The 12,236-nt window shown below is 45.5% G+C and overlaps 1 protein-coding gene across 3 annotated transcripts in view; it reads left to right on the forward strand.

Moving 5' to 3' along the window:
• LOC147105635 (mucin-2-like) overlaps window positions 1–12,236 on the forward strand; it is a 210,490-nt gene that overhangs the window by 55,622 nt on the left and 142,632 nt on the right. For all 3 annotated transcript variants that reach the window (XM_086010175.1, XM_086010178.1, XM_086010177.1), the window contains one exon: window positions 10,541–10,629. In XM_086010175.1, coding sequence (XP_085866301.1) covers window positions 10,541–10,629 — 89 coding nt within the window. The remainder of the gene's footprint in view (window positions 1–10,540; window positions 10,630–12,236) is intronic.

The following is a 12,236-nucleotide window of genomic DNA, read 5'->3' on the forward strand; positions in this document are numbered from 1 at the left end:
AGCATTACCGTTTGGGGGTCTGTATACAACTCCCACTAATATTTTCTGTCCCTTGGTATTTCTCAGCTCTACCCATACAGATTCCACATCATCAGAGCTAATATCCTTCCTTACTATTGTGTTAATCTCCTCTTTAACCAGCAATGCTACCCCACTGCCTTTTCCCCTTTGCCTGTCCTTCCTGAATATTGAATATCCCTGGATGTTGAATTCCCAGCCTTGGTCACCCTGGAGCCATGCCTCCGTAATCCCAATTATATCATATCCACTTACATCTATTTGCGCAGCTAATTCATCCACCTTATTACGAATGCTCCTCGCATCAAGACACAAAGCCTTCAGGCATGTTTTTTTAACACTCTTAGACCTTTTAGAATTATTCTTTACTGCGGCCATGTTTGATTTACACCCTTGATTTCTCTGACTTCCACTTTTGCTTTTCTCCTTCCTGTCTTTTGCTTGAATCCTTGCTTCCCTTCCCTCTGTCTCCCTGTACAGGTACCCAAACCCTGCTATTCCATTTTCCTATTGCGTTTAACTATTTTTCATGTCTAATGTGCAGAACATGTAATTTTTCATGGTAATGGAAATCTTGTTTAATAAACTTGCAGAATGGGCATTTAATTGGCAAATTAAATTTAACACAGATAAATGTGAGGTATTACATTTTGGTAAGAAAAATAGGGATGTCACATATTACTTGGAAAATAAGAATCTAAGGCCTAGAAATTCAGGGCCTGCGCCACCAGTTTGCGTCCAAAGAGGACTTTTGCGCCACTGTGCAAACCTACCGCGATATTTAGCGGGGCGCTAATGGCGGCGTTAGCCAGTAGCGCTGCGCCGCCACCGATGACATCATCGGTGTCCGCAGCGCCCCGCTATCGCCCCGCTGGCCATATTTGGTCGCTGCCGCCTCCCCCGCGCCGGCCGCAAACAGCGACCGGTACACGGGGCCTACCTGTGCCGGTAGTGGGGCGAGTTAAGGTGGAGGTGCGGCCGGCCGCTTTTTCGGCGGCCGCCTGCCCGCACCTCCGTCCCCGGCCTCCTACACCCACCCCCCCGCGGCATTGCCGGCTGTTTCCAGAGAGCCCGGCACTTCTCCTTGGTGCTGGGCTCATTTGCCGGCACTCGCGAGCGGGGATCGCGCTGTTGCAGGCACCTCCCCCTTAAGAGTGAGAGGAAGGCCTGCAGTACCACAGGCTGCCGTGCCGCAGCGGGTGGCACTGCGGCACTTTGCACGCCGATATTCGGGGCGCCGAAACCCTTGTTTAGCGGCCGGCTTCCACTTGGGGCGCTGAAACTGAATATCCCGCTGGCGCAAGTGGCTCCGTGCGCAGCGGTAATTCCGGCGCCCAGGCGAGCTGGGCGCCCCTAACTGAATTTCTGGGCCTAAATGTGATAGAGGAACAAAGGGATCTAGGAGTACAAATACACAAATCATTAAAAGTATCGACACAGGTTAAGAAGGCCATAAAAAAAGCAAACCAAGTACTAGGGTTTATTTCTAGAGGGAGAGAATTGAAAAGTAGTAAAGTTATGCTAAACCTGTATTGAACCCTGGTTCGACCACACTTGGAGTATTGTGTGCAGTTCTGGCCACCATATTATAAAAAGGATGTGGAGGCACTGGAGAGGGTGCAGAGAAGATTTACAAGGATGATACCAGAAATGCAAGGGTATATATATCAGGAAAGGATGAACAGGCTGGGTCTTTTTTCTCTTGAAAAGAGAAGGCTGAGGGGTGACCTAATACAGGTCTTTAAAATCATGAAAGGTTGTGATAGAGTAAATACAGAGAGAGTGTTTCCACTTGTGGGGAAGAGCAAAAATAGAGGCCATCAATATAAGAGAGTCATCTTAAAATCAAATAGGGAATTCAGAAGAAACTTCTTTACCCAGAGAGCGGTGAGACTGTGAAACTCGCTACCACAGGGAGTGGTTGAAGCGAATAGTACAGATGCATTTAAGGAGCGATTAGATAGGCATATGAGGGAGAAGGGAATAGAGAGTTATGCTAATAGGGTTAGATGAGGAAAGATGGGAGGAGGCTCGAGTGGAGCATAAACACCAGCATAGACTGGATGGGCCGAATGGCCTGTTTCTGTGCTGTATCTTCTATGTAAATAAAATCCAAACTGTGTTGTCTTTGGATTGACTTTGAACTATTTTCCCTTCTGGGCTTGCTTTGTGTTTCAGCACAGTATTTGGATTTCCTTAATCCACATTGCAATTCCATGATGAGAATTGGTGAATTAAAGGATAAAATAACGAAGTAGAAATAGGCGGTCTTAGTGATAGAGAAGATATGGGGTTAGAAGTTCAACCAGGGGTGGAATAGGATGCTAAGATTGCTAACAGTCTGTTTCAACCTGAGACAGTGCAGGGAAAGGAAGAGGTGTAATAAGGTGGATGAATTAGCTGCGCAAATAGATGTAAATGGATATGATATAATTGGGATTACAGAGACATGGCTCAGGGTGACCAAGGCTGGGAACTCAACATCCCAGGAAAGACAGGCAAAAAGGAAAAGGAGGTGGGGTAGCATTGCTGGTTAAAGAGGAAATTAACACAATAGTAAGGAAGGATATTAGTTCTGATGATGTGGAGCTTGTATAGGTAGAGCTGAGAAATACCACGGGGCAGAAACGTTAGTGGGAGTTGTATACAGACCCCCAAATAGTAATGCTGAGGTTGGGGATGGCATTAAATGGGAAATTAGAGACGCGTACAATAAGTGCACAGCAGTAATCATGGGTGACTTTAATCTACATATAGATTGGGCTAACCAAATTAGTAACAATACTGTGGAGGAGGAATTCCTAGAGTGTATACGGGATGGTTTACTGGACCAATATGTCGAGGAACCAACTAGAGATCAGGCCATATTAGACTGGGTATTATGTAATGAGAAAAGATTAATTCGCAATCTTGTTGTGCGAGGCCCCTTGGGGCGGAGCGATCATAATATGATAGAATTCTTCATTAAGATGGAAAGTGAAGTATTTGACTCAGAGACTAGGGTCCTGAATTTAAATAAAGGAAACTACGATGGCATGAGGCGTGAGTTAGCTAGGTTGGACTGGGGAACGTTAGTTAAAGGGTTGATGGTGGATAGGCAATGGCAAACATTTAAAGATCACATTGATGAACTACAGAATTTGTTCATCCCTGTTTGGCATAAAAATAAAACAAAAAAGGTGACTCAACCGTGGCTAACAAGGGAAATTAGGGACAGCATAAGATCCAAGGAGAGGACGTATAAATTGGCCAGAAAAAGCAGCAAACCTGAGGATTGGGAGCAGTTTAGGATTCAGCAAAGGAGGACAAAGGGATTAATTAAGAGGGGGAAAATAGAGTATGAGAGTAAACTTGCATGGAACATAAAAACTGACTGTAAAAGCTTCTATAGATACGTGATGAGAAAAAGATTGGTGAAGTCAAGCGTAGGTCCCTTGCACTCAGAATCAAGGGAATTTATAATGGGGAACAAAGAAATGGCAGACCAATTAAGTACATACTTTGGTTCTGTCTTCACAAAGGAGGGCACAAATAACCTGCCAGAGATGTCGGGGAACATAGGGTCTAATGAGAGGGAGGAACTGAATGAAATCAGTATTTGTAGGGAAATGGTGTTGGGGAAATTGACGGGATTGAAGGCCGATAAATCCCCAGGGCCTGATAATGTACATCGTAGTGTACATAAGGAAGTGGCCCTAGAAATAGTAGATGCATTGATGGTCATTTTCCAAAATTCTATTGATTCTGGAACAGCTCCCATGGATTGGAGGGTAGCTAATGTAACCCCACTATTCAAAAAAGGTGGTAGAGAGACAACGGGGAATTATAGACCGGTAAGCCTGACATCGGTAGTGGGGAAAATGCTAGAGTCCATTCTAAAAGATGTACTAGCAGAGCACTTGGAAAACAGTGACAGGATTGGACAAAGTCAACATGGATTTACAAAAGGTAAATCCTGCTTGACTAATCTACTGGAATTTTTGAGGATGTAACTGGTAGAATAGATAAGGGAAAACCAGTGGATGCGGTGTATTTGGACTTTCAGAAGGCTATCGATAAGGTCCCGTACCACCACCGCCACCACCACCACGCCTCCTGTCCTCCGCCTGTCCTCCTCCTGTCCTCTCTCTTTTGTTGTGAGCTCTCTTTTCCTGCAATGAGGGAGACAAGTGGAGGTTGAGTGAGAATGAAGGAGTGAGTGTAGAGATTGCATAGCATAGATATTTAGAAGGAGACAAAGATGGAGTGAGGTTGCAAGACCAAGGGCCCTCCCTGTGTGTTGTCAGTTGTGTTCAAAGCATCAGAGTGATAGGGAGTGTGAGGGCTGCATGGTGGAATAGTTATGTGAATGTGAGCATAGAGAGAGAGGGAATGGGTAAGGGTGCATGGATGTTAGTGTCAAGTGGGATGTGGAGGAAGAGATTGCTAAAGCTGAGTGCTGGTGAGGAAAGGCAATGGGGATCAGATTGAGGGTGATGGGAAATTCATACTAATTTTTCCAGTGCGCTGAAGGTCATGAAATCTTTTCCTGCACTGTATCCAGGTTCTGTGGGTGACTCCCAAGGAGTCACCTGCATCCACACAGCCTTGGTCTGAGCGGGAGTCCTCTGTTAAGTCCGTGAATGATTTAGACACGGACTAGCAGGAGTGAAAACAACAGATGTTTACTGGTGGAAGTCCATAACGAAACTAAACAACAGAGGCTCTCTAGCGCCTTTTATACAGGGGTGGTCACTGCCGGTACTGCAGTCTGAGACCAGTTAGTCTCTTAAAGGTACATACACAACAATTCCTCCCCTTTTAGATAAACAGTACATAACATTCATTTAACAACTAAATGATAACGAATTACAATCACAATTACTGTTGCTAGATACATTGGTTAAGTTTAAGCAATTATAAGTTCAGTCTTTGAGGAGGCTTCCTGATTCTGTCTGGATAACGCCTCTTTGGGATATCAGGTTCTTCTGGCAATGTTGAGTCGGAATCAATGTCGTTGTTTGGTTCATCTGCTTCCAATATTACCGGTTCTGCGGTAGCTGCAATTGGAACGTCGATTTCATTACCAGGTGTATCAGATCGTGGTGTGGAGTTGATGTTTTCCCGTGACTCTAGAATCTGGTCAGCATGGCGTCTTACAATGCTCTCCCCAACGTCCACGGTATACATGAGAGGTCCTTGGCGTGTACAAATCGTTCCTGGTTGCCATTTCTCAGTGCGGTAGTCCCGGGCCAAAACTGGTTGACCTATCTTAAAACTCCTGGTCGGCCTTTCATTCATATTCTGAAACTGCCTGTTCTCCACATCTCTTCGGACGTTTGGCTTAACCAAATCCAAGCGGCATCGTAGTCTTCGATTGAAGAACATCATGGCTGGAGTAGGGGCATATCTTCATTACACATTGCCTTGATAGCCTTCTTGAATGTTTGGACAAACCTCTCGGCCAATCCATTAGTGGCTGGATGATATGGGGCAGATGTGTAATGCTTAACACCATTGTTCTTTAAGAACCTCCGGAACACTTCAGACACAAACTGTGGTCCATTGTCAGAGCAAATCTGTTCAGGCAGCCCATTCCTGGCGAATATGGTTCGTAAAACTGATAGTTTTTCCGTGGTGGTTGAGGACATTTTTATTACCTCTGGCCACTTTGAATGTGCATCCACCGCAATTAAAAACATCGAGTCCATGAAGGGACCAGCAAAATCAATGTGCACCCTTTGCCATGGAGATGAGGGCCACTCCCATGGATGCAGAGGAGCTTGTGGTGGGGCGTTTTGGATCTTCTGGCATCCTGCACAGCTCTTGGTCATCTCTTCGATTTCTCTATCAATTCCCGGCCACCACACAAACGCTCTGGCTAAGCTCTTCATTTTTACCCCTCCCAGATGACCCTCATGAAGCTCATTGAGCACTCTATCCGTCAACTTAGGTGGAATTACTACTCTGGATCCACACATCAAGGTTCCTCTGCACACTGACAGCTGTTCTCTTCTCGGCGAGAATGCTGGCAGCAGTGGTTCGCCATGTGCTGGCCATCCCTTCACCGTTAAATCATAGACCCGTGATAGTGTCGGGTCATTCCGTGTTTCCTTTTCTATGTTTGCATTCGTCACGGAGACATTCGATTATGGTCGAGTGGAATAACTCCATTGGATCCACTGCAAGGTCTTCTTCTTCCACCGTCGGCAACGGTAGACGTGACAATCCATCAGCATTTCCATGCTGTTTAGTTCCTTTGTACTCGATGTCATATTGGTGTGCCCCTAGGAAAAGGGACCATCTCTGCAGCCATTGTGCTGTCATTATCGGTACGCCCTTCTGAGGGTTGAAAATGGAGACAAGAGGTTGATGATCGGTTAGCAGAGTAAATTTTTGACTGTGCAGATAGTGATTGAACTTCTTCACCCCCCACACTAGGCTGAGGGCCTCTCTGTCAATCTGGGCGTAGTTACGCTCGGCAGAAGTTAACGAGCGTGACGCAAAAGCTATCGGCCTCTCCAAACCATCAAGGAATTTATGTGACAGTACTGCCCCAATGCCGTAGGGAGACGCATCACACGCCAGCCTGATTGGCAGTGCTGGGTTGTAGTGAGCCAATACTTCCTTTGAAGTGATTAAGTCCTTACTCTTCTGAAAAGCACGCTTACAATCATCGCTCCATTTCCATGCTACCCCCGTTCGTAGCAGGGCGTTCAGTGGGTGCAGAATTGTTGACAAATTCTGCAAAAACTTATGGTAGTAATTCACCAACCCGAGGAATGACCTCAGTTGCGACACATTTTCAGGCGCTGGGGCCTTAACAACCGCTTCAATTTTGTCAGGGGACTTATGTAACCCCTCTTCATCAATCACGTGGCCACAATACGATATCTGTTTCTTAAAAAATTCGCACTTGGGGCGGTTGGCTCGCAGCCCATGTTCCCGTAGTCTAGTGAGCACCTGTTCTAGGTTGTTAAGGTGTTCACTGTCATCTTCACCTGTTACAAGGATGTCGTCCAAGTAACACTGAGTCCCCGGAATCCCTGGCAGGACTTGTTCCATCGCTCTTTGCCATATCGCCGGAGCCGATGCTACTCCGAATACCAATCGATGATACTGGTAAAGACCTTTGTGAGTGTTTATCGTGAGATACTTCCTAGAGGACTCTTCAACCTCCATCTGCAAATATGCTTGTGCTAGGTCAATTTTTGTAAAACGCTTCCCTCCAGACAGCGAGGCGAAGATGTCTTCTATTCTTGGAAGAGGATATTGTACTGTGCGAAGGACAGGGTTCACCATTACCTTGAAATCCCCACAGATGCGAATCTTCCTTGGCTCTCCGGACTTATTGCTTAACGTTTTCTTCATGACAGGAACGATGGGTGTCGCCCACTCACTCCAGTCGACCTTAGACAACACGCCCGCCTTCTCCAGATTCTCCAGCTCTGCCTCGACGGCTGGGCGAATTGCATATGGTACCGGTCTCGCTTTGAAAAACTTGGGAACTGCATTCTCTTCTATTTTTATCGAGGCGGTTATGCCTTTAAGCGTGCCCAGTTCTTGTTGAAATACCTCTTTGGCGTTAGCTAAGATTGTTGACAATCGTCCAGGAGTGACGTCTTCATCTTTCTTACCGTCCACCGTCATTGCATGAATGGAATGCCAATCTAAGTTTATGTTCCTGATCCATTCCCGTCCCAATAACGGTGGTCCACCATTTGGCAGTATGTAGAGATACAATTTCCGTATTTTCTTGCCATTGTATTCGACAGGCACCCTTATTTTTCCTCTGGGGTATACTTTTTGCCCTGTATACGTCGTCAAGACGATGGCTGTCTCTCTCAAGGGTATGTGTGAAAATAGCCGCTCGTAGTCTCGTCGATTCATGACGGTTAGCGCTGATCCTGTATCCAATTCCATTTTAACTTGGGACCCTGCTATCGTGAGAGTGACCCAAATGGTTCGGTGATCCTCTTTTGCGATTACATTGTGAAGTTTGAGACAGCTTAGTCTCCTGTTTCCGGATTCACTATCTGGTCTTTGGAACTTCTGTCCGTCATCTTTTGTACTTTCTTGTACGGTTCCTTAGTAGCCTTTTTGTTGTCGCTGGTCTTCTTCCCAGACCTACAAACTCGTGCAATGTGTCCAATCTTCCCGCATTGTCTGCATATTTTGTCTTTGGACCAGCAGTCCTTCTGGTCATGGTTAGTTCTGCCGCAGCGATAACATTTTGCAAATCCCCGTGTCATTTCGTGGGTGCCGTATTCCTGTGGTTTTTGTTGAATTTCTGCAGCTCCCCTGGCTGCTGCTTCATACGATACTGCCACGCTGAAAGCCTTATCTAGCGTCAGCTCTTTTTCTGCGAGTAACTTCTTCTGTGTTCCTTCACTCAGGAGTCCACAGACAAATTTGTCCCGTAGGGTATCTGCCAGTCCTGCTCCGAACTGGCAGTGCTTTGATAGCTTGCGTAGTTCCGTAAGATACTCAACATTGCTCTCATCTTTGTGCTGAGTTCTCCTGTGGAATTTAAATCTTTCTGCTATCAACAGCGGTGTAAGGTTTAAGTGCTCCTGTAGAACAGCAACAATTTCGTTAAAACTCTTCGCCTTCGGTTTGGCCGGAGTAATCAGATCCCGCAATAGGCCGTACGTTCTAGCGCCCATTAAGTTTAGCAATATTGATGCCTTTTTCCCCTCCGCTATTTCATTTACCTCGACTCTTTCCACATACGTGGTCCAGTTCTCTAATGTGTTATCAAAAGCAGTGATACAGCCAGTCTTCGGCATCTTGCAAATCTAAAATGGCGCCTCCCGCGCTTTGCCTTCTTCCCCGATTTAACAAAATGGCACCTCCCGCGCTTTGTCTTCTTCCCCGCTGTTGTTAGCGCTGCTTTCCACGGTTTCTTGCGCGTATTCTTTTTCTTTTATTATTTTCCCGTCGTGGAGCGGACCCTCTGGGACACTTCCCTCCCTCTTCTGAGGTCCGAACGCTGCCCGGCTTCGAAACACCGGCCGCGCCCTGTATGCTCCACCCTCTCTCTCTCTCTTTGCTTCCCGACTCGCTGCCCGGCCCCGTTGAAAGGCCACCCGATCGAGCTTCAGCCCGCCGCAGCCCAGGAAGGATCAGAGCACTACCTGCCACCAGCCCGATTAGCTGGGAAACCACGGACCGAGGAACCCAGCCTGGCTCTGGAAAGTCGCTCCTGCAATTTTTTAAATCGATGATTGACGGTCGACGCCCGTTTCTCGAGTTTCAATGGCCTCTTTTTTTTTTCTGGCTCCGACCTTCAACAACGTCGTCGGAGCTGCTGCTGAGTTGCAGGTAAGTTTGTTTCTTCCTCGTCGCCAGTGTTAAGTCCGTGAATGATTTAGACACGGACTAGCAGGAGTGAAAACAACAGATGTTTACTGGTGGAAGTCCATAACGAAACTAAACAACAGAGGCTCTCTAGCGCCTTTTATACAGGGGTGGTCACTGCCGGTACTGCAGTCTGAGACCAGTTATTCTCTTAAAGGTACATACACAACAGCCTCTTCCTCCCTCATGAAGGGAACAGGACCCTCCTGTTAGCCCTAGCCCCATCCACCAGTGCTGCCTCGTCAAAGCAAGGAGTTGCTCTTGCCCTACCACTTGTCATCTCTCCTGCAGGTCCCTCTGACACCAATTGGAGAAAGCTTGGAAGCCTGCAGAAGAAGCAAGGCTTGCTGTGGACCTTAAATGCAGCAGCAACGATGATATCATCGGAGGGGACTTTCAGTCATGAAAAACCCTTTTGCAAAGGCTTCCCACAAGTTGGAAATCAATTGGCCAATTGAGTTTAAATTGCATCAATCTCCCACATCCATTTAGAATCATGTGGGAAACAAGAAATTCGGATAACACGACAACAGCCCGCACCTGAGTTAAAATCGAGCCCGCAGAGTCTGAACCAGGAAGTATAAATTAGAATATTTAATTCATTGTAAAATCATATACAGAAAGATAAATAAAGAGAGGGAAAGAAAGATGGGATTAAGAGAGAGAATGCACAGGGCCTAACGTTTTCTGGCGTGTTTAGTGGGTAATTAGTGGGTAAGTACAGCAACTTCATGCCTTTACATAGATTTCAATGCCGAGTCTATTGGCAAGGTACTGGTGTAGCAAAGCTTGTGGAGGAGCAGGGCAAATCAGACAGCCGCTTCCGGATTCCCACGTTTAACTGCGCATGTGCAGACTCTGGAAGTTGCTCTCCGATTTACTCCATTATAACTTTGAACGCTGTTCGCCTCAACATTATTCTTAACACAAAATCCGGGCCATAGAGTTTGGTGAAAATGGCATTTGTGCACATGAACCAGTGAGATAATAGCCGAGTTTTGCTGCAAAGTGACTTTGCAGCTTGAGCACTTTCAAAAGTTCTGCGTGTAGTTCGCTATCATTACCTTGAACTTGAGCTGTATTTTTCTATTCAAACAATCCAAGCTCACTGAAGGATTTGCTGCACACATGGTATTAACCAAATTACTAAACCATGGAGTGTCACTTTCTCTCTCTCTTCTAGTGAGTGACGTCTCGCTCCGTGACTACTCTGTTACATCCGGTTCCTGTCCTATCAAAGTATCTGAAGACAGAAATTGTGAGGCAGCCAGGGTAAGTTACTTATTTCCAGAGAGGACCTTATTACTGTAATTACAATTTAATTTTGTACAACGTTAACCTGACTTGGGCTCCAGTAATAAATATTTCTAAATTGGGTATGATGATGGTGCAGAACATTGAGCAGTTAAATAATAAACAAACAAATAACTTCCTGCAGTTAGGATAATGAGATCAGTACTTATTTCTGTTATAAGAATATAAAAAAATAGGAGCAGGAGTAAGCCATACCTCCTCGAGCCTGCTCCATTCAATAAGATCATGGCTGAACTTCTTCATCAACTCCACCTTCCCACCCTATCCTCATATCCCTTGATTCCATTAGTGCCCAAGATCCCATCGATATCAGTCTTGAATATACTCTCTGGGGTAAAGAATTCCAAAGATTCAACAACCTCTGAGTGAAGAAATGTCTCATCTCAGTCCTAAATGGCCGACCCCTTATCCTGAGACTGACACCTAGTTCTAGACTCTCCAGCCAGGAGAAACAGTCTCTCAGCATCTACCCTGTCAAGCCCTCTAAGAATTTTATACAATTCAAGGAGATCACTTTTCATTCTTCTGAACTCCAGAGAATATAGGCCCATTCTACTCCCTCGCTCCTTATAGGACAGCCCTCTCATCCCAGGAATCAATTTAGTGAACCATTGTTGGACTCCCTCTATGGCAAGTATATCCTTCCTTAGGTAAGGAGACCAAAACTGTACACAGTGCTCCAGGTTTGGTCCAGCCAAAGCCCTATGTAATTGCAGCAAGACTTCCTTACTCTTATACTCCAACCCCCTTGTAATAAAGGCTGATTTTATTTTATAGCATAATACTTCTTGCAGTTAATTGTTGTTCAACCATGTGAATCTGCTGACCACAGTCTGTTTTTAATTCTGCATTTCAGTTAATGTGTTCTAATCTAAACTAGACAATTAGTTTACACAGATACAACTCCATTTATGATCCAAGTACCTACATCACAGGGGCACACCATCAAATAGGTGATTCGTTCACACAATTAAAGTGGCCAGTGTTATAGAGGTCAGTTTCAGTTGAAAAGTTCAATATCTAATTGAAAATTCAATGAACTGCATCTAAGGCAGGCGCGGCGAACAGACTCCAAATTCAGCAGGTTTGCAGTTCTGGCTATCTCATTACGGGAGGCTGGTCACTTCACCACAGGCAGGAAAGGAAAATTAACTTTTATCTTCTCACTTAACAGATCTCAGAGAATCAAATTAGAATGTGTTTCATTGATCCACTCAACCATACACGTCATTTTAACATTCCTGACAAATTCAGCGAATGTTTCTGGTTGTTGGGAAATAGATGGATAGATTTCCAACTTGCTATCTGGCATAGCTAGCACGTAAAACTGGCATTGCAGATTGATCGCCCATTATAGGAACCGCATGGAAATGAAAATTGGGCAATATCTCTCATGGGCAGCTGATGCATAATGTCGCTTTTACATCGCGGCGGCAAGCTGAAAATCGACCCCCAAAGTTTCTGCCACCACTAGTTGTTTCTGATTTATGACCACCCTGAAAGTTTAATTGGGAAATGTTAAAGTTGTGTTCTGTGCAGTGCTGCTTCTATAAACAGTCAGCCTC

This window comes from Somniosus microcephalus, chromosome 17 (assembly GCF_052327205.1).
Source record: "Somniosus microcephalus isolate GS21.2 chromosome 17, FLI_Smic_1.0, whole genome shotgun sequence".
NCBI classification, from domain to species: domain Eukaryota; kingdom Metazoa; phylum Chordata; class Chondrichthyes; order Squaliformes; family Somniosidae; genus Somniosus; species Somniosus microcephalus.